The 27,655-nt window shown below is 41.8% G+C and overlaps 1 protein-coding gene across 1 annotated transcript in view; it reads left to right on the top strand.

Moving 5' to 3' along the window:
- Positions 1-27,655, top strand: part of TLL1 (tolloid like 1) — a 92,562-nt gene that overhangs the window by 26,943 nt on the left and 37,964 nt on the right. Inside the window, exons 9-13 of the mRNA XM_045552648.1 lie at positions 2,310-2,434; positions 11,128-11,243; positions 22,529-22,631; positions 24,611-24,727; positions 25,827-25,972. Coding sequence (XP_045408604.1) covers positions 2,310-2,434; positions 11,128-11,243; positions 22,529-22,631; positions 24,611-24,727; positions 25,827-25,972 — 607 coding nt within the window. The remainder of the gene's footprint in view (positions 1-2,309; positions 2,435-11,127; positions 11,244-22,528; positions 22,632-24,610; positions 24,728-25,826; positions 25,973-27,655) is intronic.

Genomic DNA, 27,655 nt, shown 5'->3' with positions numbered 1-27,655 from the left:
TTCATTAAAAAAAGAGCTGTAAAACTTTACAAATTTTCTTAAAAAGCGTAGCTAGTTTGCTTCTTTAAACACAGTTAAAACCAATGCAGGATGGAGATTGGTAAGTGGACCGTAACATGTTCTGTCCTCTAGCGCCTCCCTGAGGAGGTCCTAGGGCCTGCGTTGCTGAATCCCCAGGCCGTGAGGAAGAGGATGGTACCTTGCTGACCACAAAGAAAGGAGAAAAGAATGAGCGACTGACTCCCTTGCAATGGAAGAGAGGTTGCCTTAGTAGGCAGAGAGAAAGAAAATTCATCATTCTGTTGTCCGAAATTGAATATATCCCCTTTAAGATGTTATTGACCTTTTTAAGTTGAATCTCTTTTGAAAGCTATAAAAAAAAAAAAACAAAAAGTCTCATATGCCACACATTTGTTTTTAGAAATAGAAATAGAAAATAGTGAATACTTTGTTAGTACCGAAGTACTACAGAAATGTAATAATTAATTTGAGTTTACCTACTTAATGTGTCTGTTGATTCATGGGGCATTGTTGAGGAGTGGCTTTTCTCAATGCTACTTTATGACTCAGTTTCCCTTTCAATCGCATTGGCCTGCCTGGCGTTGCATCTTGTTAAATATGTGCAAATTCGTCTTCTCTGCCCTCATCTCAGGCAGTGTACGTAGGAGCTCTGTAGATGCTCAGATCTGGCTTTACTGAGCTCTGGTCTCCCTGTCTGAGTTGGTGGCATCTCGAGACCACAATCCTTCCCCTCCCGGAGAAGTGGGGGAGTCTGACACCACTCACAGATCGCAGCACTCGTCAGTTTGCCATTTCCCTGCAGATGAGCCCTTGTCCTCCGGGGAAGGTTAAATTCTCTGGCTGGTGCCCAAGCACATTACGGGTCCTTCTCAGCTCCGAGCTGTTTTATTTCTTGTCCTTTCTGTCTGGTAGCTCTGTACTCCAGCTACCCTTGTTTCTCTGAGCTTCACTCCCTTCGGGTTTGACTAAAATGTCAACTTCTGAGTGCGTTTTCCTTTGATCTATTTATAAGATACCATCACTGCACACTCGACACTCATCTTCCCACCTTTACCTTCCTCCGTGTTACCTGTCATTACCCAGTTATCAGTCTCTAGTCTGATGTCTTTCTCCCACAGCGGGATGTTAGAATCGCAAAGGGAGGGATTTCTGTTGTTTATTCACTGCTGTAGCTAGAACAGCGCGTAGCAAACGTCTCCTGATGGGAAGAGTAAGTGGAGCTGAAGGTGCTGTTCTTTTGATCTGCCGCTTCAGTGCAACATATTATTTATAAATTTTGGAAAGGAGTGCTCCATCATTCGTCTTAATTTAAAATATATTTTTCAATTTCATTACTTAATTTAAACTATTTTTATAAAAACCTCCTTTTGTTTTTTCTTTTTTTGAAAAGCTACGTGTACACATTCCATACTTCACAAGCTTTTGGGATGGCCTCCCTGTCCGTTCAACTTTGAAGCTCGGTACTTAGAGCCGTAAATGTTTGTTATGCGTCGCGAAATCAGTGTGTCTTTAGTGCACTGTATTCAGAATTTTAGGTCACGCACATTATTAATAGGGAAAATTAGCATGTCTTCTACCACAATCTTGAGTCCAAAACAACTCCATATTTATAGCTTAGAATTATTAGGACATTGATCAAGTTTTTTTGTTTATTGATTTTGACATGAAACATTGAAAAATTTATATATATATATATATTTAAGAAAACATATTTGCTTTATACTCTTCTGTCTAAATTTTTGCATTCTGTTTTTCTTTGTTGTCATAACATATGCTGTAATACTTGGATTTCTAAGAATACTTAGGTTAAATTAGTAGTTTAAAAAATTGACTTATGTATATTTCATTTGATTCTTAAAATTTCAGTAACCTCAAAATTATTTGTTATAGGTTGCTGTTAATAAAATAGACCTCTATGAGGAATAATTGTCTTACAACCTGGTAATCTAAGGGATTCCAAGATCTGCTTGGTAGAACGAGATAAAAATCACGGTGTACTTTGTGGGGGAGTATAAAGTGTTCCATATTTCTTAAAACATACAATTTACATTTCTAAGGAAAAAGTGAGTGTCATGGTTGACTTTGTTAGGCACTCATTTAACATACACTTTTTTTTTTTTTTTCTAATTTGATGAAAGTGTTTTGAAAGCCTGACACAGTGCTTTAAGCTCACACTGGTATATTTCCCCGTTAATTGACTTGAGTTTGAAAACAATAACCGTATATTCATAAGGAACACGTGAGTTTTAATGTAGTGACCGGGTGCGGTTTGCTTCTGTTTTTTTCAGGGGGATGTTTCTGGACACCATCCTCCCCTCCCGCGATGACAACGGCATCCGCCCAGCCATCGGCCAGCGGACGCGTTTAAGCAAAGGAGACATTGCACAGGCAAGAAAGCTGTATAGATGTCCAGGTATTGCACCGCGCAGACAGACGCGCGATCGTTCTTGACTGTGCTCTTCCAGACGCATACGCCGCGATTCGCTGGGCTGGGCGGTTCTCTGGGCTCACTCCCTGCTGGCAGGTGCAGGGACAGGTCCACGTCGGCAGTCGTAAGGCGAGGTGGGAGAGAGCTCTGAGCGCCCTTTGCTACAGTCAAAACAAGTTGCTAGGAATCGAGTTTGAAGCACAAGGACAGTATGCTCTACTTCTTTTAATTTAATGAGTAAAAGGGCAAAATGCAATGACCGTCTGGTAGTTATTAAGTAGTCGTATGATTTCATAGCCAAATGCTAAGTTTCTTTGCCAAAATAAAAAGAATATCTATCCTCTATTTAAACTTCAGAATTGGGCCGGGCGCAGTGGCTCACGCCTGTAATCCTAGCACTCTGGAGGCCGAGGCGGGTGGATTGTTCAAGGTCAGGAGTTCGAGACCAGCCTGAGCAAGAGCGAGACCCCGTCTCTACTAAAAATAGAAACAAATGATTTGGACAGCTAAAAAAAAATATATATATATAGAAAAAATTAGCCGGGCATGGTGGCGCATGCCTGTAGTCCCAGCTACTCGGGAGGCTGAGGCAGGAGGATCGCTTGAGCCCAGGAGTTTGAGGTTGCTGTGAGCTAGGCTGACGCCACGGCACTCACTCTAGCCTGGGCAACAGAGCGAAACTCTGTCTCAAAAAAAATAAAATAAAATAAAAAATAAACTTCAGAATTGGATCCTGAATGATCTTTTCTTGCAGGTAGCATCATTAATGGTATATGAATTAAAATTTTATCAGTAGGAATTTATAACTGTGTTGCAAAACAACGTCCTAACCATGTTGCAAGTGAGCTGTTGTATGTTTTGCTACTAAATAAAATTGTGAAAACAAGATTAATCAAAGGACTTAATAAGAATGTTCCAAGGGAACACTATGCCTTAATGGTACAGGAAAGAAAAGATTCTCTGTTGTAAACTGGAAATACTGTAGACTCTAAGCACCTCCTGTATACTCACAATCTTTGAAATATCCTACATCAAAGAAACATGTTTTATTTTGCTTAACATAGCTTTTCCCAAATTACTTGTCCAAGGAAACTTCCTGTTACCCAATACTTACTGGTAGAATTCATTTCTGAAAATATTTTTCTAGATATTTAAGGTTACAGATGGAAAAATAAATATAAAATTGGCTGCTATTCTAATAACTTCTGCAGAAAATCAGGGATATAATAGGTATATTAATCACTGAAGTTTTACATAGATAATTGTTTAAAGCTTATTTATATATCAAATTGTTGGGGAGTTCTTGTATTAATTAAGTTTATTATGACTTCTGGTGTCAGTCCAGGAAACTTTCCCTTTAGGATATAGTAGAGAGCTAGCTGATTCCTTCGCAAAACTTTAATATGTGCTTGTTGCCTCATGGTATAGAACCTTTTGTTCAACAGATAAGGACTCAAGTACAAGCAAGAAAAAGTGAGTTGGTTGATAGCTACGAAGTTCATGATTCGGTATGGGTGGTGGTATTTATTTTTTTATTCAACCAGATGGAGTTTGTTCAAATTTCTTTTATTTTTTAATTTTTAGTTATGGGCACATAATGGTCGTGTGTGTTTACAAGGCACATGTGCTGTTCTGATGCAGGCGTGCAGCGTGAATTAATCATGTCAGGGTAACTGGGGTGTCCGTCACCTCAGGCATTTATCGTTTTCTTCTGTTAGGGACATTTCCGATTCCACTGTTTTAGTTACTTTAAAGTATATGCTAACTTGTTGTTGATTATAGTCACTTTGTTATGCTATCAGATGTTGTTCATTCTGTCAAATTACCTAACTATATTTTTGCCACCATTAACCATCCTCACTTTGAATTTTGTTCAAATTTTTGCTGAGAGAAGGGGTTTCCTCACCATTTATATCAGGTTTGCAAAGGAAAAATCTAACATATTATGTTTTTTTTTCAATTTTATTGTAATGGTTAGTTTTCTTATTAAGTTTTTAGAAGGGCAGTTGAGATTTTTGAAATTTAAAGCTGTGTTTAAAACCTTTTACATCTTAATGATTCGATATTGCAGGTAAGCTTTCAAATGTTTTCTTTTGTATATAAACGTATCTATATCTAGCAATCTGCCCATCTAATTTTTTCATGTATTTAAAGATAGTTCTCCTTAATATTCATCAATTTATTTACTTCATGGGTATTTACTTAAGTTGATTCACATTTATCTAAATGCCTTTAAACATTATCTATACATAAAATACACGTCTGTGTGATACTGCTTTAATTTTTTAAAATTCAAATTTCCATAGGAAAAGGAACATGAATGATCCTTGATTAATTTCTAGCAACATTGGACATGTACTTTTTAACTTTTAAGAAGGAAAAGATTACGTCATTAATAACAGCTAAAGAAGTGGACACTTTGTATATAAAACCATTTGATGGTCTCTCTATATGTATGTATGTGCACATTACACTTACAAAGCACATTGAAGATGCATTTGCACACTGAATTACAGAAAAGTCAGTAAAAACAAAAAAATAAGCATACGATACTGTAATTAAATTTTCAGCCTGAGACTCTAAAATATTTCTGTTACTGATAGGAAGATAATTGGAAGTATAGTTTCTACTTGAGATTGTAATTGTGTAAAGTACACAAATGGGCCGTTTTCCTACTTGAACTACAGAAATAATTAAAGTATACATTTTGTTTAATGCTGTAAAACCACATTCATGAAAGCTCTATGATCTGTGAGAAAGATGTTTTTTTATTTCTAAAACAGTATGAAAACATTCACTGTATTACAGCTTATGAATTATGTGGAGTAAGGTGTGTGTGTGTGTGTGTATTTTAGTTTATGTACATATATGCTGTGTGTGCCTCTTCCTCTCTCCTTTTGAAGTAGTTAGCTTTGCGCCCGGCATATGGTCCTATGTTTAAGGCTCTTTGTTCCTTAAATGAGGGGCACTGTCAGTCTGTCTGGATAAGGACGAGGACATTGCCATGAATGTGCTTGTCACAGGCCCAGTGACGTGAAACCGCCCTGATGCGGTCGGTTACCGGTAACTCCAGATCCGCCCATGGGATGATGTCACAGATCCGTGACTGCACAGAGATCTCGATAGGAGACTTACCTGAGAATCACCCGTGAAGAGAGAAAGAATTTATAAAGTGAGATCTGGCTGGTTTGGGTTTTACTGCAGAGAAGAGGGGGTTACATAAAACTACATACTCCTTGGAGTTTTTCTTAGTCTTTTGTTAGAAATTCCTGGTAAATGGAGGCAATATGATATAATTGGCTACTTTTTTGCCACCTTTTTTACTTGGTTTATGCTGAAAGCTCTGTTGGATCTGCATTTTATAGAGCTGTGGCTTAGAGTTGAATCTTGGAAGGAATACTGATCTGGTGGAGCATATAGTAATAGAATCACAAGGCTGTGGCTTTTATGGTCTGTGATAAGTCCTGAGTCCAAGAGGGCAGGTTTCTAATAGGCTGCAAATGCTGTTGGTCTTTCTTAAATGATACAGAAAATGTTTTTCTCAAATGTTTCAGAAGATGGACAGGATTAAAAATATTAACAATTATTTTATGGGGCTTTATAGCTGATACCTTGTCATCTATTGTTATAACATATTTACCTCCTTGCATGTGCCAAAATATAGGTTAGGCTGGTATACGAAACCGCAGTTACTTCTTGTACAGTCAGTGCTTACTCATCATGAAAAAGCTCAAAAGAGAAACAAAATTAGATTTTGAAGGTGATGGTATGAGAGTAAGTTTCTTTTAGTTTAGAATTGTTCTTGTTGCCATTGCTTGCTCTAGTTTTAGAGACAGGCAGGAAAAGTCCCCGTGGGCACTGTCACATGGGAGAGAGGTGGCCCCGCATAGCCTTGGCACTCGCTGGTGGGACGCACTCGTCCCCCGCAGGGCCACAGCCCCACGGCGCGTGGGCGGGAGGGCAGGGCTGCCGGCGTGGGGGTCGAGCAGGTGCCTGGACACTGCTGCCACGCGGCCACCCCGTGTCCTCCACCAGCTCCCAGCCCTTCCGGATTGAGGCCTCGGAGAGGACTCCTGGTGATGAGCCCTGCTTGTCCTCGTGACGCGCGGATGTCACATACCGTCAGGCAGTGTCCACGTGGGCGTGGGGGACAGGTCATTGTCGCAGTTCTTCATCTTCCTTTTAACCAACCATTAGTAGCTTTCTTGTGAAGAAGGTGATTTCTAGGGCATGTGAGCTGGAGGGTGTCTCTCTTCACACATGGTTAACCTGTTCTCTCTCTCTCACTTTTTGGGCCTCTGTTTTCTTGTGATTCTCATTTCCTAAATATATTCTCCTCCACGTTAATCTTAGTATAACCTCTTCTCTGTAATCCCGTGACCTTGTCACTTGTGACTGCTTAATACTCAGACCAACCACAAACCCTAATACTCTCTCAGTAAGTCTTCTTACTTATGGCAAGTAACGTAGCAAAATTAAGAAATGTATTATATAAAATAAACTTATATCTAAAAAGACAGGGTGTTTTGAGGATTAGAATCTCTGAAGCGTATGTGTACCACACAGGGACACGCAGCCTGTTCACAAGTGGCCGTGTTTCCGGTGCTGGTGCACAAGCAATGGCACACACGTGTCCATGGACGCACATGTATGTGGAGGCTCAGGGTGCAGGCCAGCCTCAACAGCATGCAGCCCGAGTGCTGGGGACTTTTAAATTGTTTTCAACACTTCATTTAATTTATCTTTAAAATGTATAACGGCTTCTTTTCAGTTATCTGAACTATAGTTACCTCTTTTGATCTAATTCTCTGAGATTCCACATAGGATATCCTTTCTGGAAATGCTTTTATGTATATGATTCTTGGTTAAAATGTTAATATGTTGCCAACATGCAGAAATGTATTTAACCATTTTTCCCGTTTATTCATGGATCTGCTTGTTCATCTCCCTGTCAAGCATTCCCTGCCTCGTTCCCTGGGTGCTAGAAAAGCCATCGCAGCCTAATCCGGGACTCTGGGGGCAGGTGGCCCTCCCTTCTCCTACCTGGCCAGTCCCTGGCTGGGTTTGTTTCCTTGTCCTTCCCCGTGTCTCAGATTCCCGCAGTGCATTTCCCAGTCCAAGCACCACCACTGCTCACGCGCCTCCCCGGCCTCTAGCCTGTGCGTGAGCGTCCCGTCAGGCTTCCAGCTGTTGCCCACCATCCAAGTGACCTTTAAAATGCAAATCTTGCTCCCTGTGTCTTTAGGATAAAGGTCAAAAGTTCCTTTCCAAGATGTCTCCTTTGGAACTGGTCCCGGGTCTCCTCCCTTGGCCTCTCCCCTAGGCATGTTCCCTGCAGCCTGGGCTCCCCCCACTGTCCCCAGCCCCTGGAACCCGCGTCACCTGCCCCCGCCTGGTTCTGCAGCTGGGGCCCCCGCAGCTGCTGCCTGGTTAGCTCCTCCTGCTTAGCAGCGCCCTGGTCTTGAGGGGGTTCCCACGGGGTCAATCCCATCTTTGACTTCGAGTCTTACTTCTATCATTTCGGTTCACTTGACATTTTCTGCACTAGAATGACAAGCTCAGGGAGGGCTGGAGTTAGGCTTTGCTTCATGGCGTCTGGAATCTGGCGATATAAATCAGGAGCTCAGTCAATATTGCTGCATGAATGAAAGAGGCAGGTTCACATGCAGAGGCACCGTGCACAGGCGTGCAGGTGGCGACAGGTGCAGGGAGGAACACTCGGGCTCCTCACAGGCACGCAGCATCAGGGGCCACGCAGCCCCGCAGCACGGGAGGAGGTGGCTCCACTCGGTGACGGCGCTGACGCAGTCTGCGGGGGGAGCGTCTGACCCAGGCCCCCTGCTCCATGAAGGCTTCTCGGGGTTGATGTTGGAGCTTCCTCTTAAGGGACCTGTTGGGCTTGGCTATGCAGTCACCACAGAAATGCATTTTAAAATCTCCAATAATTTATCTCTCCATATTTCCTTATTTGAAAATCATCTTAAACCAAAATTGTGTTATGATATTTAAAAATTTAAAGGGGCCAGGGATTTATGAATAATCTACATTAGGTACTGTTAAGTTGATTAGACATATTTTTATTTCTTCCCTTACCCTAGAGTTTATTTGTTTAGAGATTTATTGGATACAAATTATTGTATGTCTATCTGTGTTTCCATTAACCTTAGTAAAATTATGACTGTGTCCCTGCAGACTGGGGAAGGGGACGTTCACAACCTTTGCTCTTAGGTGGCTGCTATAGACGTTGGGCAGGAAAAAGGCTTGTGGGTGGATGTGCCACCCACTGTGGTGGCATCAGAAGGCCGGGAGTCTGTGACAGTCCCCGCAGCACAGAACCTGACGGTGTGTGCACGGTGCAGGCTCAGCCGTCTCTGCGGGAGGAGGACTACGCGTGTGGTTACATAATTGCAAGTGAGATAGGTCATAGGATAAAGATTTTTGTAAGTTTAACTTCTGAACTCTGCTTTGTTTTAAAGTGCTTTTGATTAGACTGTTGATCACAATGATGTGCCTCTTTATAATTCCTTATGCTTTTGTTTTCCTGGATATCCCTGAGACGGTTTTGAGGGCAGACGCAGTCTCACGCCCACACGCAGAGTCTCCGTGCCCGCTGGGGAGGGACTGGGGGTCAGGACGACGACTAGGGCGTGACCTCTGACCTGCAGAAGCACCTTAGGAAGTGTGTATTCCGTAGACAGCGTTTTGCAGAAGAGGGAACTGGGGTGACGCGTCAAGGTTCGCCTGTGGGGCACAGCGAGTGGCAGCCCCGTCCATGAACGTGGCTCTGCTCCCCATGCTTTGCTGTCCAGGGACAGACTGTGGGTGCCGTTGTTTCCTTGTGAATTTTCTTCCGGTTCTTTGAAAAATAAAGTCTGTTTTTTATATCTGATAATAAATCAACAAATGGCCTGCAATGATGCCAAGACCTCTCGTGTCACAGCGGCCCGGTGGCCGGACACAGCCGCGTTGATGGAAGAAATGCGCAGACGATGAGCACAGCTTGCCCACGGGGGTGCCAACTTCTTGCGGTGTGAGCCTGTTACGGACCGACTAACTCTATTTAAGTTATATGTTGTGTTTTGTTTCCTATTTTGTTTAGAGAGTATTATTTTTTTAATCAGGACCGTATTGTTTGCATATGTTTGTGGATTAAATATATTTAATTGTTTTCAATCCACTTCAGGAAATTCAGCGCCAGCAATCTCTGTGGCTTAGCAGAACTTAAAATCTTTACAGAATTTATTTATAAACTCCTGTGAATTTTAGGTTTTTTCATTGAAACAAGCTGAATTCTCAAGATCATTATTTAGCATCTAAACTGATCCCACTTAGCAGCACATTGTTTGCATTAATGAAATCTTGATAAACTTTCATTTTTCTTGGACTGATAGTGTAACATCCATCAGGTGCCCCAGTCGATTCCTAGAACAGTGCTGAATGCTGCATTTTTGACCTTGAGCATTTTCATTCTGTTCTAAAGTGCATTTATAGGCCTGTTCATCAGCGTACACATTGCTCACTCCTACTTTAAACCGATTTTGTTGTGCAAACATAATGTCTATTTGTCCGAATAAATATTTATATCAGACTATTTTTAGAGACTATTTTATGTTTTCAGTTCATTATCCTTCTTGCTCTGGCACAAGGTATGCAGAGCCATTTATAATTCATGGAGGGCTTGATGAGACGTGCTCACCTGCTGGTGGCTGTGGCTGTGACGCGGGGACAGCCCAGCTTTGATTGCAGGCTCCGCGGAGGGCGGGAGCGGCCGTCCCTGTTGTGAGTGAAGGTTGCAGCAGGGACTGGCTGCAGTGGAGGAATCGTCCTCAGGTTAAGGATGTTTCCAGCAGCCTCTGTGCAGGTGGCGCATAGCACACCTTGCAAAGCCACGGCGGGGGGGGGGGGGCAGGGGGCGGGGGGGTGGAGCGTCGCGTTCCAGAAGGTGCCGACCACTAGCCCTGGCTGCACAGGGCCCTGGTGCCGCTAGTCTCGGACGGCTGCCGAACGGCTCCAAGGAACCAGACAGGCCTAGTCAGAGGAAAATATACTAACTGCCTTTCCAGCAGTTTCTACTTATGATAGGCAGAAAAGAAACAGTAAATGAATGTCTTCATCTTTTTGGGAAAGTTTGAATCTTCCATGATGTTTTTATCTTTTAGGGGATTTTTTTTTTTCTTATTTAAAAAAAAATCTTCATTGTGTTTAACGTTTTGGTACTACCTTTATGGACTGTGTATTAGTTATTATTTAATACTTTAACCTTGATATGGCATTTACTGCTAAACCCAGCCTCAGTGCACATGGAGTGCAGTGATGGAATGTTCCGTGTGATCACAGAACCCCGTCCCGGGGTATCGGGGTCCCGAACCTGAGTGAGGTTGTGCTTTCAGTGGGCTCCTGGCTCCGTGGGAATGAACGGGAATGGCTTCCGTGGGGAACCTTGTGGATGGCAGATTATTTATTTTATAATCTCGTTTTAAGGGTAGCCCTGTGATGCCATTAAGTATACTGAAATTCTGGTAAGAGACATACAAAAAGAAATTTACCTGGAAAGGAAAAGTCTTATGTGAAATATAAACATATACTCTTGTCTGGCACCAGAAACTCAAGGGTTTATTTGAGATGTCCATGTCCTATAAGAAAATTAAAGAATGATCTTGTATCTTTTTTCCTTGCAGTGTGTGGAGAGACCCTGCAAGACTCCAACGGCAACCTCTCCTCTCCAGGGTTCCCCAACGGCTACCCCTCCTACACGCACTGCGTCTGGAGAGTCTCCGTGACCCCCGGGGAGAAGGTAGCTCGCGCCGTCCATGGTTCTGTTTCAGTCTCACGGAAGTGCAGACGTTCACTATCTTTCAGCTACAGCTCGCTTTGTCTCTGATTCTTGTGTGATTCTTCAATTAAGAGACTAAAGAGCTCTGAAAATTTGTAGTGGAAATGGCTCAAGCTCCAGGAATTTGTTGAAAAATACAATTTTTAAAAATTGTGAAATGCTACAGAAGGGTTGAAATAATACAACTTATATTCTCAGATACAATGAAATTAGGCTAAAGATAAGTAGAAAAATTCCCACACATCTTAAGATTAAAAAATACACAGCTAAAAGTCCAATTCAAACAAGAAGAAATTATAAGGAAAGTTAGAAACTATTTTCAAATATAATGTAAGAAAAATGCTAAATACCAAGCCTGTAAAATGCAACTAAAGCAGTAGTTAGAAATTCACAGACTTCAGTGCTTACATTGGACAATAGGAAAAGTCTCAAGCTAATGAGCTAGAGTAGACATTCATATAAAGAAGTTAGAAAAAAAAATAAAATACAGGAATATTTAAAGAGAGAAATAATAAAAGATAAAATTACTAACATGAAAATAAAATATGATAGAATATATGAACAGAGTTGATAATTTTTATTGACTTAAAATAGGGAAATAGATGAAAAGAGATCAGGAAGATGAATAATTATAAAAGATAAGGCTCAATTATCTCATATTTGGGAAAAACTTATTATAACCAAAGGTGCTTTAGACACCAAAATGAGCATCAAATAATATTTTGAACATTAAGCCAATAACTTAAAAACTGTGGATAAGGCCATTTTCCAAAATGTTGCCAATAAGAAGAAAACAACAAATATTTCGTCTTTTCTTTTATTTTTCATATTATTTATGATTAATAAATAAATTGGATTGTTTTAAATGGCCAATGAATAATACTTACTTGTTTTCATTCTTTGTATCTTTGTTATATTGTCTTCCTTCTAATATTTGGGTTCATTCTGCTGGGTTTTATTTTTTGTTGTTTGTTTTTGTTTTTATTTTTTTTACTTTTTAAGTTGGAAATTTAACTCATTAGTTTCAAACATCTTTTTTATTTTCTCGATACAAGCATTTAGGCTGTAATCTTCCTCCAAGAACTACTCTACCTGAGTTTCACCAGCTTGACATGTAGTATTTTTGTTATTTTTCAATTCTAATTATTTTTTTCTTTTATTGTTTCTTTTTAACCCACATATTTTTTCAGAAACATGTTTTTCTTTTTTGTAAATGTAGGTTATTTTTTCAATCATCCTTTTCTCACTCTTCTCCGCCGTGTGGCAGTCTGTGTGACGTCAGTCTTGGGGGCAGCCTGGGCTGGCATGGCCTTGGGAGTCACCAACTCCATAAAAGTCGTCTTTGCTTTAAAAATGTGTTTTGTGCAGTGGCCGAGTGCAAAGATCTATCTGTGCCCTAGACTTTTTGATTGTGCTGTTAACATATTCTCTATATATTTTTTGGTCTGCTTGATCTATCAGATAATTAGAAAGGGACACTAATATTAACATTTATATAAGGTTAACTCCATTTTATATGTTATTGTTTTATATTTTTGTTCATGCCTGTTTTTTTTATCACACAAATGAGACATTATTATTATCTTTTGCCCTTAACTTCTGGTTTATGATGTACAAATATTTACTAAATTATTGTGGTAAAAAATCATAAAGTTTACCATCTTAACCCTTTTTAGTACAACTCAGTAGTGTTAGGTATGTTCATACAAAATGTGTTACAGCAGTGAACGGGTCTCCAGAACTTTTTCATCTTGTAAAACTGAAACTCAATACTCGTTAAACAACCGCTTCCCTTCGTCCCCTCCCCAGCACCCGGAAACCATCATCTACGTTCTGTTTCTATGAATCTGAGACGTCTCATATAATTAGAATCGTGCAGTATTCGTTCTTTTGTGACTGGCTTATTTCACTTAACATGATATCTTCAAGATTGTAAGATGCGGCAGAATTTCTCACTTTATAAAGCTGAGTAATATTCCGCCGTATGCATGGAATATTTGTTTATCCCTTTACCTGCCGATGGGCATCCGGGCCACCTCAGCCTCCTGGCTGTTGTGAATGATGCCGCCACGGACGCACTGGGCAGGTACTTCTCAGAGACCCGCTTCAGTGCTTTCGGACGTTCGCCTGGAAGTGGGATTGCCAGTCATATGGCAACTCTATTGTTAATTTTTTGAGGAACCTCCAAACCTTTTTTTCATAGTGGTTGCATCGTTTTAAAATCTCACCAGGAGTGTGAAGGATTTTAATTTCTCTTCTTCCTCACCACACTTGTTGTTTTCTACTGTTTTGATAACAGCCATCCTGCTGGGCGTGAGGTGGGTGATATCTCATTGTGGTTTTGATTTACATTTTTCTGATTATTAGTGAGCACGGTTTAGGGTTAGTTGGGCATCTTTTCATATGCTTGCTGGCCATTTGCTTACCATCTCTGGAGAAATGTTTATTCAAGTCCTTTGCTCATGTTTAAATCATGTTATTTGATATTTTTGTTGTTGTTGAATGGTAAGAGTTCTTTATATATTCTGGCTATTGAGCACTTATCAGAGAGATGATTTGCAAATATTTTCTCCCATTTCGTAGATTGCCTTTCCACTTTGTTGATTGTGTCTTTTGATGCACAAAAGTTTTTAAGTTTGATATCATCTTATTTGTCTATTTTTAGTTTTGTTGCCTATGGTTTAGTGTCATATTCAGTAAATCGTGGCGACATTCAGTGCCACAAAGCTTTGCCCTGTGTTTCCTTCTAGGAGTGGGTCTTTGTTAATTTTTTTAAATGGTGTAAGTTAAAGGTACAGATTCATTCTTTTGCATGAATGCTTTCTTTTCGCAACACTATTTGTTAAAGTGTTAAAGTTAAATATTTACTAAATGTTTTTATTCAACATTCCTTCTCACATCTCAGACTTCATCATGGCTCATTGTGGTCCTTCTTGTCGTTTATGTTCTAGACTTTTTTAAATTAGACTTTTTGGTGGCTTTTTTCTGTTTGAAAATGTGTATACTTTTTACTTGAATTTATAAAAACATAATTTCACTGGGTATAGTTGGCTACACCTTCAACTTTGTTGTAAATGAAAACTTACATGTTTGAAAACTTCGTTTCAAATATTTCTTAATACAGATTCCTGGAAATTAAAGTTTGAAAGTGATTTAATGAACACTAAATTTTTTTTTGAGACAGGGTCTAACTGTTGCCTGGGCTGGAGTGCAGTGGTGTAATCGATATAGCTCACTGCAGCCTCCAACTCCTGGGCTCAGCTGATCACCCTGCCTCAGCCTAGGGGGACTACAGTCACCTGCCACCACACCTGCCTCTTTTTTTTTTTTTTTTTTTTTTTTATAGAGACAAGGTCTGTCTATGTTGCTCAGTTTGGTTTTGAACTCCTGACCTCAGCGATCCTCCTGCTTCAGCCTCCCAGAGTGCTAGGGTTATAGGCTTAAGCCACTGTGCCTGGCCTAAAAATTTAAATAATATCCATGTAAAATAAATAGACAAAAAATTATTCAAAATGCTGTTGCTTGAAGGTGATTTCTCTTGGCGCTTTTTAAAAATTCTAAAAACTTACATACCTCTCATGTAATAAAATGTATTTTAAGTACATTATAAAACAATTCAAAGCCTCTATTTTATAAACAAGTAAAATTCTGATGGGCATACCTCATACAATGCAAAAACTAAAACTTTAAACAGCTTTATATATGAATATAAACACGTGGATGTTATGTAAATAATCCAATTAAATCAAGCTGTATAATTCATAAATCATGTGGCCAGTACAAAATCTTTTGATTTCAATGAGAGTACTTAAGTATTATAAAATATGTGAATTTTTAACATAATAGGTCAAAATGAAAATAAACTATTAATATCTCAAAATTTTCATAAATTCTGGAAGCACAAGAATCCAATATACATACTTAATGATAAATAAATCTGTGGATTAAGAGTAGAAAGATTTTTTTTACAATCCAGTAAGTAGGAAGAATGAGTATGTATTGGGTGCTGGCAGTGTGCACTGTCGGAGGTGCTGTGCTAAGCTTCTGCAACACACCCGGCACCCCTGGGCCGAGCACCACACGCGCCCCGCTCCGCAGTGAGCGAGCTGAGCTCCAGCAGGGACTGGGCAACCTGCCTACCGTCACCCCGCGGGCATTCGGAAGGGCTGATCTTACATTTTCCTTTAGTTATAGATAATGTTTTCTTTTCTCAAAAGTCCAAAAGAATCAACTGAAAAATAAGCGGGACTACAGGTGTTCAAATAAAAAATATTCAAATCTAACAGACTTTAGAAAACTGAACAATTTACTGAGGGACTGGAATAAAGAGAATGACATATCGCATACCCAGGGATAAAGATACAGTATTATAAATTGTCAGTTTTTCCCAAATTCGTGTATAATAATCCCAAATAAATTTCCAACAGATGTTTGTTTTATACCCAGACCAAATTTTTCTAGAATTTATTGTGAAAATAAGAGGGTTTGCGTAACCGTGATGGTGTTAATGGGGGAGTGGGTTGCATTATAAGGTGGTAGAAAAATATCAGGAGCTTCAGTAGCTCAAACTCTGTGGTTACAGCAAAGTGAAAAGGCCAGAGTTACGCCTGCGGGCCTGGAAGACTTCCGTCATACACTCATTTCTCAAATAAACTGGGAAAAGGAAATGTTTTCAATGAGTAATGCTGACACCATTTCTGAGGATTTGTGAAAAAATTACACTTTTACTTTATTACATATTTTTCTTAAGAAGATATATAAGTGTTTTGTTTTTTATTCTGAAAAAGATTTTGAGTATGGGAATCAAAAATCAGAAAATGTAAAATAACAGTTTTTTCAGACTATTTACATAAATCATTTTCATCAAAAATACAAAAGGCACAAATGAAAATCAAAGTGGAGGCCTTCCCAGCACGCGGGCTGAGAGCGCGTGGGTGCTGTTCACGCACAGAGAACTGTCACAAACAGCAGGACAGGCCGACGCCACCGCAGAAATGAGTGAGGAACAGAAGACTTAATGAAGGATTAACGCAAGGAGAAATTCGACAGGATAAGAAAAAAATTGTTTATCCTCACTCTTTGTCAGAGAAACTCTATTTGAACCCGCGATGATTTGTCACACGTCACCTATCGAGCTGGCAAAGGCAGAACAGAATGATAACTTTCCATCAAGCGATCGCGAAGATAGATAGCTTCTCAAAGTGAAAATTGAAGTGACCTTTCTGAAGGACATTTGGTAATCTGTATCACATTTTAAAAAATGTGCCTGCACTTTTACCCAGAAATTTATTCTAGAGCAATTATCTGGGCGTGTGCAAAGATAGCTATTTATAATAATGAAAAATTGGCAACAAAATAAATTTTGAAAACTAAAAGAAAACACTGATTTGAGAAACGTTTGCAATATATTGTGAAAATTGAAAAGAAGGTTAAAAGTCATAGGCATAAAAGGTCCAATTTTTAAATTACATCTATTCAAGGCAAATTGATGGAAGACATAATATACACAGCAAAACAAAGCTTATTTCTACCTGATGGGTTTACAAATAGATTTTGTTTCTTCTTCTTTTATTTTCTACAATAAGCATATATTATTTTCATGCAGGAAAAATATGCTTTTTAAAAATATAAGGCCATTGTTGCACAATAATGCACAGAAAGTGTACACTTAAAAATGGTTAAAATGGTAAATTTGATGTTATGTCTATTTTGCCACAATTATTATATAAAATTAGGCTGTCAGTTCCTGTGTGTGCCTTTCTTGGATTGAGCGTCCCGAGGTGAAGGGAGATTTACGTCCCATCTACGGCTGTTCTCGCCGCCGTGCGGCTCGTGCTGCCGCGGTCGAGGAGGGCGTCGCCGTGTGAGCTGGTGGATGCACAAGGCGTCGATCCTTCACTCTCTCAGAACTGACCTCTGAGCAAGGGCAGGTGCTTATGTCTTGAATGGACTTAATGATTTCTCTTTACCTATACAACCCGTTTAAAAGATGTCATTCGATTTTTTCTTTTGCAAACATTTCTTTTTAACCACTCACCTATGCTTTACACATACAAAGTCAACTCACATGAGTGTGTATGCACTGCTTAAATTTAACAATTACTATGTAGACAGACTTCTGACGCTGTTATAATAGATGTGTCTTCTGATGCTTGAGATAAATCCTTGCTGTCAAGAATCTTACAAACCTAGAGCCCTGCGGTATAATGGCCAGATCGGAAAAATGGCTGAAGAAAGCAGGCACAGCTTGTCGTGGGTCTTGAGGAAGCTTAGATCTTGCTGGGAGATCCAGGCTTGACCGCAGAGAGGGCAGGGTTTGATGTGGACTGGAAGGTGTGAAGAGTTTCAGGGAACAGGGAAGGGGAAAGTGGAACCCAGGTAGAATTGAGCCAAGAGACGGATGCTGAGATGGGGCTGCTTTGTCAGGGCTCAGCAGCAAGGAGTGAGGGGTGTGGGGGGGCTTGCGTGTTGAGGTAACAAGAGACGAGGGGGCTCGGTGAGTCCTGAGGCTCCGATGCCCGGGCCTTGCAGGGAAGCAGACTTCACTGACATGGCCACAGAGCGTAGGAGGACCGGGGAAGGCAAAACTGAAGGCATCTTTTGAAGGACCGCAGGGTATCCAGAGAAGCAGCCTTGACGATGAGAAGGGGGCATGTATGGGGATATTGCAGAATGTCACCTGTGGAAGTTAGTGACTAACTGGATACGGGGTGAGTGGGAATTAAGGAAAGAGATAGCTCAGCCCATTCAGGCTGCTGCAACAAAACACCTTAGACTGGGTAATTTATAAGCAGTAGGAATTTATTTTTCACAGTTCTAAAGTCTGGGAATTCCAAGATCAAGGTGCGGGTGGACTCGTGTCTGGTGAGAGCTTGCGTCCTGCCTCCAGGGTGGCACCTTGTGGCATTCTCGTGTGGCCAAAGGGGCAGAAGGGACAAACGGACAAGGGGTTGAACTTGCTCCCTCCAGCCCTTTTATCAGAGCACGAATCCCACCCATGAGGGGACTAGACTAATGGACTAATCGCCTCCCAGCGAACACCTCCTAACAGCATCAGCCTAGGTTTAAATTCCAACATACGCATTTTGGAGGGACACACACATTCAAACCACAGCAAGTAGTATAAAAAAAAGTTCTAGTGAATGGTAGGCCATGACACATCAAAGCTCCAAAATCCAGATATTATCACACAGGTTTAAGTGGAAAAATTATTTTAATAGCGTGATCCAACTCTTGTTTTTCAGCTGTCGTAGTTAATTCCTGATGGAAATTAGGGTCCAGGTGAGGTCACGCACTTGTCTGTCGTAAGATGGACCAAGGCCCCGAGTTCTGCCCGGTCTTACTGTCACATGTTGATTTTCCCATGAAACTTTAAAATCAAATTGATATTTTTATGTTCCCCAGCACAGATGGATTAAGGAAATTGGATTAATACTTTCACTTCTTGTACATATTTTCTCAGGGTTTGTGTTATGAGAAATGTCTGAGTCTATACCATGGAAATAACAATACATGAGAGTCTTAACAGTGCTCGAGGATTGCCCGAGGCTTTGTCTGCACATCATCCAGTTACATTCTCGCGGTTCAATTCTGGTGAGATTAGCCCCAGACGGTAACTTTTCCATTGACAGTGAAAATATCCATTCAGCCGCAGGACCTGTCGGTGAACCAGCAAACTGAGAAGGTGAACTTGAACCCAAGCCTCTGGCTCCCAGTCAAGAGCAGCTTACAGATGTTGGAAAGTTGTAATTTTTTTTCCTTTAACATAATACAGTTTCAGAGCTGAACAACACCTTAATGATCAATTATTCCAGGGACTGGCAAGTTTTTCTGGAAAAGACATAGGGTAGATGTCTTTGCCTTTGCAGGCTGCACGGTACTTACCTGTCACCAGTGCTCGTTTCTGACACTGCAGAGCAGAAGCACACAGTGCCATGAAGGCGCAGAACCTGCAGAACTTCGTTTACACAGACAAGCTGCAGTGGATCGGCCCGCGGGCTGCGGTTCACGGATCCCTGATCTACTCTCTCAGCTTTACTGCTGAGAAACCGCAGTCGCTCTAGAGAATTTACTAGGCTTGTCCAGGCTTCTTGGAGACCAGCAGTCTGTTTTATCTTGCTGCTTTAGATTTTCCATCTCTCTCTGAAGAGCCGTTCCGTACTGTCAGGCTAATTGGCGAAGTTCGCTCTGCTAAGCACGGTGAGGTGCAGATGCTGTTCTAACTGGCCTTCCCGCGGTGCTCAGGGACTTCGGTAGCCAGTGGTGTCTTGTGCTGAAGCAGCTTCACTGATTCTTTCTCTGGAGACTTGCAGACAGCCAGCCCCTTGGACTGTGGACCCACCTTTCTTCAAGGCTCTTCACCCTGCAGCATCGTAAAACAAAGTCTTTAATGAGCAAACTTGGCAGCAGCTGCACCGATTTCATGTTACAACTAAGACTCCCAACAGGTCACGGGAAATCTTGCAGGTCTCTCCCTTCCATGTTCCAGGGGAGCGATGATTAAGTTTGAATTGGTGCTTATACTTACCATCACGAATAAAATATTTATCGAATTAGGTTACGTAGTTTTCATTTTATCCCACTTTGGGAGAAGATGCAATGTGCTTACATAAAATAGCATAATGTACAACAACTAAATATTTTCCAAGTGCTTTTGATTTGTAATTCAAGTGTGGATTCTGCTGGCAACCTTAGTCAAGGGCCAGGATTTTCCTTCTATAGTCGGCATACTAAGATTTAATTTTAGAAAACCTATCTTTATTGTGTTTTCTGCTTCTAAAGGACTCTGTGTTTTATATTAGTGTCAGGGCAGTTGTGCTCCTCCATGGTGCTTGGTGTTTAAACTCGAAGATTAAAAACAACACAGAAAAACTTTCTGCTTGTGCGTGTGCATGCACGTGTATACTTCAAGACTTAAAATATTAACTATTTGTTAGCAATCCAACCATATTGCTTTCAGTTTTGGATGAAATTTGATAATACACATACTTCTAATTTAGCTGATTTTTTTTCCTCATCAAGGAAGAAGTTGAAACTATTTGCACATCATTATAAAACTCCCCTTAAGAGGGAAGCCACAAAAATGAACCTTGGGGTCTCTGTTTGTGTCTGGGTTCTAGTTTTGCTGTCTCTGCTGTAATAAACCAGTTCATATATGATCAAACAAAGTTGAAAGCCTGGTGGTTGCTATGGGGAAACATAAAATGCAGAATGAAACGTAATATCAGGCTGTAGCATTCTCCATTTGTAGCAGACTTAAAGTAAACACAAAGTCAAAGGGAAAGGCCAGAATATATCCTACATATAATTTAATGTTGGATTGGTATTCAAAGATGGAGAAGAAAATGTTTAAGGAATGTCATAAAAATAACTTAGGTACTAAGGCATTTTGATAATCAAGTGTTGAGGAGTATGAAAGAAAAGAACAGTTCTTTGCCCTTGAATAGAGCAATGTTTTGCAAACTTTTGCAAACAGTTTTTGAAAGTACTTAGAACACGAAAATTAGGTGAATGGAAGGAAAAACAAGGAAAAAAACTGCAAACCAGGAAGACAAAAATAAGTGGACAATTCTATTAAACGAAACGAAATTATGCCACAACTTAGTGTGTTACATTTAAAAACCAGTGTACTTTCTTATCATTCCTGGCTTTCGTCTCTGTGTCACCAGGAAAGTATACGTTCATCTATCATAGACACATCCGAAGCCAGCTTTGGTGACCGTTTGATCAGTGGTCACTCGGGGCCTGATGCAAGGTGCCCGGGGAAGTACGTACGCTCACGCTGCATCTGCATTTCGGGAAGGTTCAGCCGGTGTGGCGTCCATTTGCCGCACCGGGTGCTGACCTTTCTGTTAGCCGTGGCGCGTGGGAAGGGGCGGAAGCATGTTTTCCAGCACAGAACTGGTGACACCTTCCTGGGATAGGGATTTAGGATTGAATGATGATGTGCCTGTTCCCTCCCTCCCTGCCTTTGTCATTCCCTGAGAGTTGTCTTGGGTTCAGCTTTTGTATTGTCACAAAAGGGTTCTTTGGATATTGCTACCAACTGTGGTTTTATAGCAAGAGCATTTCAGATGCACATAATCTGTTGCTTTTGGCCAAAGTCCATTTCAGTTTTTAGAGTAACAAACAGGTTCACGATGAGCTTCAGGTATCTCAGATATTTGAAGGATGAGATAGAGTTAGAATGAATTTTTTTTTCCCTATGAGTATATACTATTTTTGTTTGTTTGTTTCGGCTTATTATGGGGGTACAAAAGTTCAGGTTATGTGTATTCCCCATGCCCCCTCCCCCATCACCCCGAGTCAGAGCTTCAACGTGTCCATTCCCCAGACAGTGCACCTATAGGTGTCAGACAGACGTGGGGGGGGGGAGGGGATGGGTGTATACCTATAGAATGAATTTTTGAATATTAAAAAAATTCCAGAAGGATCTCACTGCATCAGAGAAGTGCATTTCTCATGTTAGTTTGGCTCTCCTTCCAGTGTAATCAAGTTAAAGAAAGACTTAATTATTTGAAAAATGGAGTCCTTTCATAAAACATTAAGAAAGTTGTCTTTCCTGGAATTGTTCTGGAATTATTTTTACAAAAACAGCATCATTCCCAAACAAAGTATGGAGTAAAAGGTTATGTACAAAATCATCTAACTTGAAAGGTCTTTGAATGTATATCCTTGGGTCCAGAGAGGCACAGGGGCATCTGCCTTTGATTATCGTTGGATGGATAAGTTTGAATTCTAGGGCTGTATTTAAAACATGTCGACATACACAATGATATTATGTTCTGGGAATATGCCACACAGTGGTTATTTTTGACATAATTATAGACGTCTGGTCGTCCTTTAAATAAATTATTAAGAAAAAGACATTCATGGGAAAATTGGAATTCTTCGTGGTTCAAATCAGGTTTATTTTAAGAAAATTCAGAACGAAGTGTTTGAATCAAGATTTTTGTTTGCTTTACAATTGTTCAAATTAACTTCGCAGAAACTCAGGGTTAATCGGTAAAATGCTTAGTTTGTTCAACTGTTAACGTTGTGCATCCACTGACACTGTTAAACGTTAAAGAGAGTGAGAAAATGCGATTTTGAAATGTTTGTTAAGAACAAATGTTAGGGCTCCGCGACTATGGGCAGGTAACTAGCTGTGAATGTGTGGTCGCTGTGCACCTGGGCTCCCGTCCCCGGGAGCGGGTCACGCGTGTCGCAGCCCATGCTGCTCTGAGCGGTGTCTCCTCCCCTTGCAGATCGTGCTGAACTTCACCACCGTGGACCTGTACAAGAGCAGCCTGTGCTGGTACGACTACATCGAAGTCAGGGACGGCTACTGGAGGAAGTCGCCCCTCCTCGGTAGGGCCCTTTGCCCTCCCCCGTGCGGCCGAACCTGCCTTCTGTCCCGTCCACTGGGACCACGCCTCACAATGCTGCTGTAGTTTTAACTTAGGAATTGCAGTTTTGATTTTAAAAAATCCAAATGAATTGTGCGTGCTTATGTTGTGTGTGTGTGTGTGTGTTGGCGTGGTCGGAGTCTTCCGTGAGGCAGTGGCGTGTGAGCTGTCAAGTGCGCGGTTGGTGGCTGCCTTTCCAAGCCCAGCATGTCAGCTCCTGCTACCGACATCACAGTTGTGCTTCTCGGAGAGTTTCTGTGGCTCAGAAGAGGCATTTGCAGTTTGTGTCATAAATTGCGGCTCAGATTCGGTGCTCAGGAAGGTCTGCTGTTGGCTTACGCAAAGCGGCCCGCTGTTGCCCTCTGTTCCGCTCAGAGGTGAGAGCTGCTGTGAGCGCTGAGCATCTACTCCGTATTGATCCTCTTTTTGCGATTGTGGCTTTATTTTCAGAAGTTGCTTTGCTCAGTTGTGTTTGTGTGCTGTACCGATCTTTTTTTTTTTAACATCTAAAACCTGCTGAATGGACACTATTGTACTGAAAGTGACAGAAGCCTTAGTAAATCCGAGAACTCTGTAGAAATGTTTAAAAATAAGGAAAAAATGAAGAACTGAATTAATGTAAGGTTGAGGAAAACAACCTCAGGTCGGGTTGAGGAAAACATTGTCTTCGACATGTAGTTTCTTAGCTGAGATGGAGCAATTTGCTATGTGTATGTGCAGTCCAAAGGAAATATCTCATTAAGCTCGTTAGAGAATGAAATCTAAAGCCAACGTTTTGGAAAGCGCTTTCTCCTGGAGCACTGCGAGAGTCGCACACCTTACTGTACGGTGGTCTCCCAAAGTGACTCCATGCTGTCGCGGCAGAAAGCCCTTCCCGCTGTTTCTTCTAGGACCTTGCTCTGAAAGTGTAGCCTCAGACTGGCAGCACCAGAATCGCCGGGACAGTGGTTAGAGTTGTGGAAACTTGGCCCCACTCCAGGCTCTCTGAGTTAGAGACTGCACGTTAATAGTTTTCCTGGAAATTGAGCTGCGCACTGCAGCCTGCCTCTGATTCACCTGGCACCTGAGGAGGGTATTTCTCCACCCTTCAGCCGTGAGGATCAGCGTGCTCTATGCAAGTCGGCTGCCATGTCTGTGTACTAGAGCTGTGTGTGTCATGCCCAGGGGCACGCAGAAATGGTGATGTGCAACGTGTTTGTGGGATTATCCACGTGTATTGTCGTATTTAACCACCTTGTCATGTGAAAGCTCGAGCATAGAAGCAGCACGCATAATAATAAGCGAAAGATACTTTTGGAAGGGTGAGGAGGAGAGGAGAGGGTGGCATGTTGTCACACTCAGCGGCTCCGACATGTGCCTGTGGACGCAGACGCAGAAAGAATCGGAGCTCACACACACATCCCCTGGTATGTTGCTTTCCTGCCTGTACCATGCAGGTTATGCCGTTAAGCATGAGACGGAGCGTGTTCAATAACATAAGACACTTGGAGACTTGGGGTAGCTTGGGGTTTTCCTGAGGCGTCACCCTTGAACCTGGCTAGACAGGAACTCTACTCTGAGCTGAGAGTGCGTCCGTAACCGAGTGTCTCCCCTGCTAGTGGCCAGGCTGGAGTGAAGCCATTTCTCAGGGTGACTTGCGTCTCCCATTCCCTGTGGAATAGCATTCCCCACCTGGACGTGACCCTTTACAAACATGCTTTGTGGGTTCCACGTAGCGTAAGGATCCTGACCTCAGTCAGCCAAATTCTTTACAAATAGATATGGAGAGACTGTTTTATTTATCTGCCATTATTAAGTATTGTGGCTCAGTTATGGCTCTAATCACATGATAGAAATATGAACCCAATCATTGTTTATGTATATTATTTTTAGCTAGTATGAAAAGCAATTAGTATATAGAGTCATATTTAGGAATCTCTTTTTATTTTTTATTTCTTTTAGGTAGATTCTGTGGGGACAAAGTGCCTGAAGTTCTCACCTCTACAGACAGCAGAATGTGGATCGAGTTTCGCAGCAGCAGTAACTGGGTAGGAAAAGGCTTCGCAGCTGTCTACGAAGGCAAGTCCCCTTGAATTTTAGAAATCAGTTCATCTTAGATCTCATAACAGAAAGGTCCTTCCTTTCAATTTCATTACAATGGTATTGTAACCGTATTTTAAAATTACGAAATTTTCTGAACCTGCATTATAATATTAACAAGGATGATTTTAATAAAAATAGCCAGTAAATCTAAGTTGCAAGGACAACCTATATTCTGCAATCAGTGATGTAATAACGTCTATTAGTAAATGTGCTCAGGGCTGTGTGGGAAAACACAGATGGCACGAGAGTTCTGAAACTTCGTTTCATGATGGTGTTAAAATATCATGAGAGATTATCATTGTCCTCTGTGCTGACTTTGTGTCTGTTTGGACCCTGTGTTTCTGAAATACTCCATTGTGAGAAACCGCAGAGACAGTAACTGTGCACGTTTCTGGAGCATCCCTTGTCTGAGTGAGGGAGTCAGCATTCGAGGAGGAACTTCCTCAGTGCTTTGTTCACACCTCTCTGAGCAGCGGAGCGGCGTGTGCTTCCTGGCTTTCAGAAAGCTACTTTCTTGGCAGCTTGTGGGTGGAGGGGCCCATCCTCCTGTGGGAGTTTAGGTGATTTCGGGGACAGATTTCTGCTGCCCTTGAACGTTTAAGTGAACGGAGGCATTTTGTTCTGAAGATGACCTGCGGAGCAGCGAGGAGGTGACGGGCGGGAGGCACAGCCCCTGAGCTCGTGACAGAGACCCAGTGAGGTCCCTCTGGGGTGAAGCTTCTCCTCACCTGCCGTCAAATTACCAAGCGAGACATTTTAGGGAATCACAGAATAAATTCACGAAGAACAAATTTACAAAATTGCTAAAGGTTTTTAGCAGTTAAAAAAAATACTAAAATACATTTTTGTCAAGACGTGATACAACGATAATTAAAAACTGTATTTTCCTTGGCTGATGTTGTCTAGCATTTACAGACAAGTGGCCAGGATTTTACCCTCCGAGCGTTTGCCCGGGGTAAGGAGGTGCTCCGAGTGTGATGACCGGCCTGTGTGCTCGGACGCGGGAACTGAACTCACACACGAACGCGCTGCGGGGTGTCCGGTTCACCTGTTTGCTCGTTTCTGCTTTCCTCAGCCGTCTGCGGGGGTGAGATCCGCAAACAGGAGGGGCAGATCCAGTCTCCTAACTACCCCGATGACTACCGCCCCATGAAGGAGTGCGTGTGGAGGATAACCGTGTCCGAGGGCTACCACGTGGGGCTGACCTTCCAGGCCTTTGAGGTAAAGTCTTTGAGGCCGTCTGCGAAGCGTGTGCTCCATAAATGATGGTGGCACTTGAGGGGGCCCTCATTAAACTGGCAAGGAGGCGGAGAGCCAGCCTTCAATCAGCCGAGCAGCAAAGGATCCTATAAAATGTGACATCAAGGGAGAAAGGATTTTTTCCTTCCCTCTTGTCACAGACGTTTTCAGGAAGATTAAAGTGAGTTTACGTGATCTGTGCTGTGTGATTAGAATGTTTGAAGTCCTGACAACAGTGTGTTTTGACAAATAAATGCACTGGGTCGTTTTACAAGGCTGCTCGGAGGGTCCGTTGAATAACGGAGCCTTTACTTCTCCTCTGAACTCAGAGGCCAGAAGGAGACAATCTCTTGTCAGGAGAATAATCCATTTTCACCTCGTTTATAATTACGCAGATAATTCTTTATATCAAAAATGGGGATTCAAGTATTCTTAGGAGCTTTCACCCCCCTCAGAGATACTGGCCGGGATCGGCGGTGCGACTGTGCGATTGAATGAAAGGGCCGGAGAAGCAAAGGCCAGTCAGGATTTCAGATCAAAGTCAGGTCCCAAACTTCCAGGTGGCTAATGGATCACTTCTGTGGACGAGAGGAGCCGAGTTAGGGCTTAGAGGCCAAGTGGGGGCATTTGTGAGGGACTCCAGAGTGTGTTTAAATCAGAGTCGGTCTGTGCATTGGGAGCCGGGTGAGCAGACAGGTCTCCTCACTGTGTTACCGATCACTCCGTCACCAGCACCAGTTGGCCGCGTGATTAATACTTGATCGTAGAAGAGATGAATGGACGGATGGGTTATATGTGAATGTGTGATGGTCACTGGATGAAAATTAACATTCCCTTTCTTTACTAAAGGTGTGTGAGCTTCCGTACAAAGAGAAGCCAGCCCGGGCAGGTAGGAGGGAGTGGGTGATGGGGGACCTGGTGTGCTGTGTGACTGGATGGACGAGAGATCCTGGGTTCCAGGAGATTCGGAAGTGACAAGGATTTAGCAGTGTCCTACCTAATATGCCCCCTAAATCTTCCGTATGAGGAAACTGAGCTCATGCCGCTGACCTAGTCCCAGACAGGTGTGTGATAACCAGCACTAGAATCCAGGTACAGTTGGTTCTGATCTTATCTGCAAATTTGCCTCCTTTGATTTTCGTAAGCCTGAAATGAGTGAGTGCCCGTGGCGCTTTCTGGGGCAGGCACAGAGGGGCACGTCTGCGTCACCGCCATGCCCATCCCAGCTGTGCCGTGCCTTCCGGAGAAAGTGCCTTCCAGACAAAGTGCCTGTCGGAGGGGCTTCATTCAGGCACGAGCTGTAGTGCCGTCGGGCACGAGCTCAGTGAGAGTGAATCGACAATTTATATTATTATGTCTTTAAACAGAAACATGCATAAAGCAAGGTTACGTATTGATTGGTAAACAAAATTTTATGACTGTGATCTTGCAGAAACCTTAATCCTGGGGGTGGTGACTCAGTGTTTGCTAGTTCAAGGTTTCAGTGACGCTACAGAACATAACTACTGTGAACTTAAGAATCAGCTGCATATTTTAATATTTTCTTATTTGTTCTACTAGTCCTTAGGTGGTTTAATTTGGTCAGTTATCTGTTTATATCAATTTATTTTTATTTACATAATGTTTTCAATATGCAGATTTTATATTTAATGTTGAAAATATATA

Source organism: Lemur catta, chromosome 5 (assembly GCF_020740605.2).
Source record: "Lemur catta isolate mLemCat1 chromosome 5, mLemCat1.pri, whole genome shotgun sequence".
NCBI lineage: Eukaryota > Metazoa > Chordata > Mammalia > Primates > Lemuridae > Lemur > Lemur catta.
The sequence above is the reverse complement of the archived record's forward strand: the minus strand, read 5'-3'. Positions and strand labels throughout refer to the sequence as shown.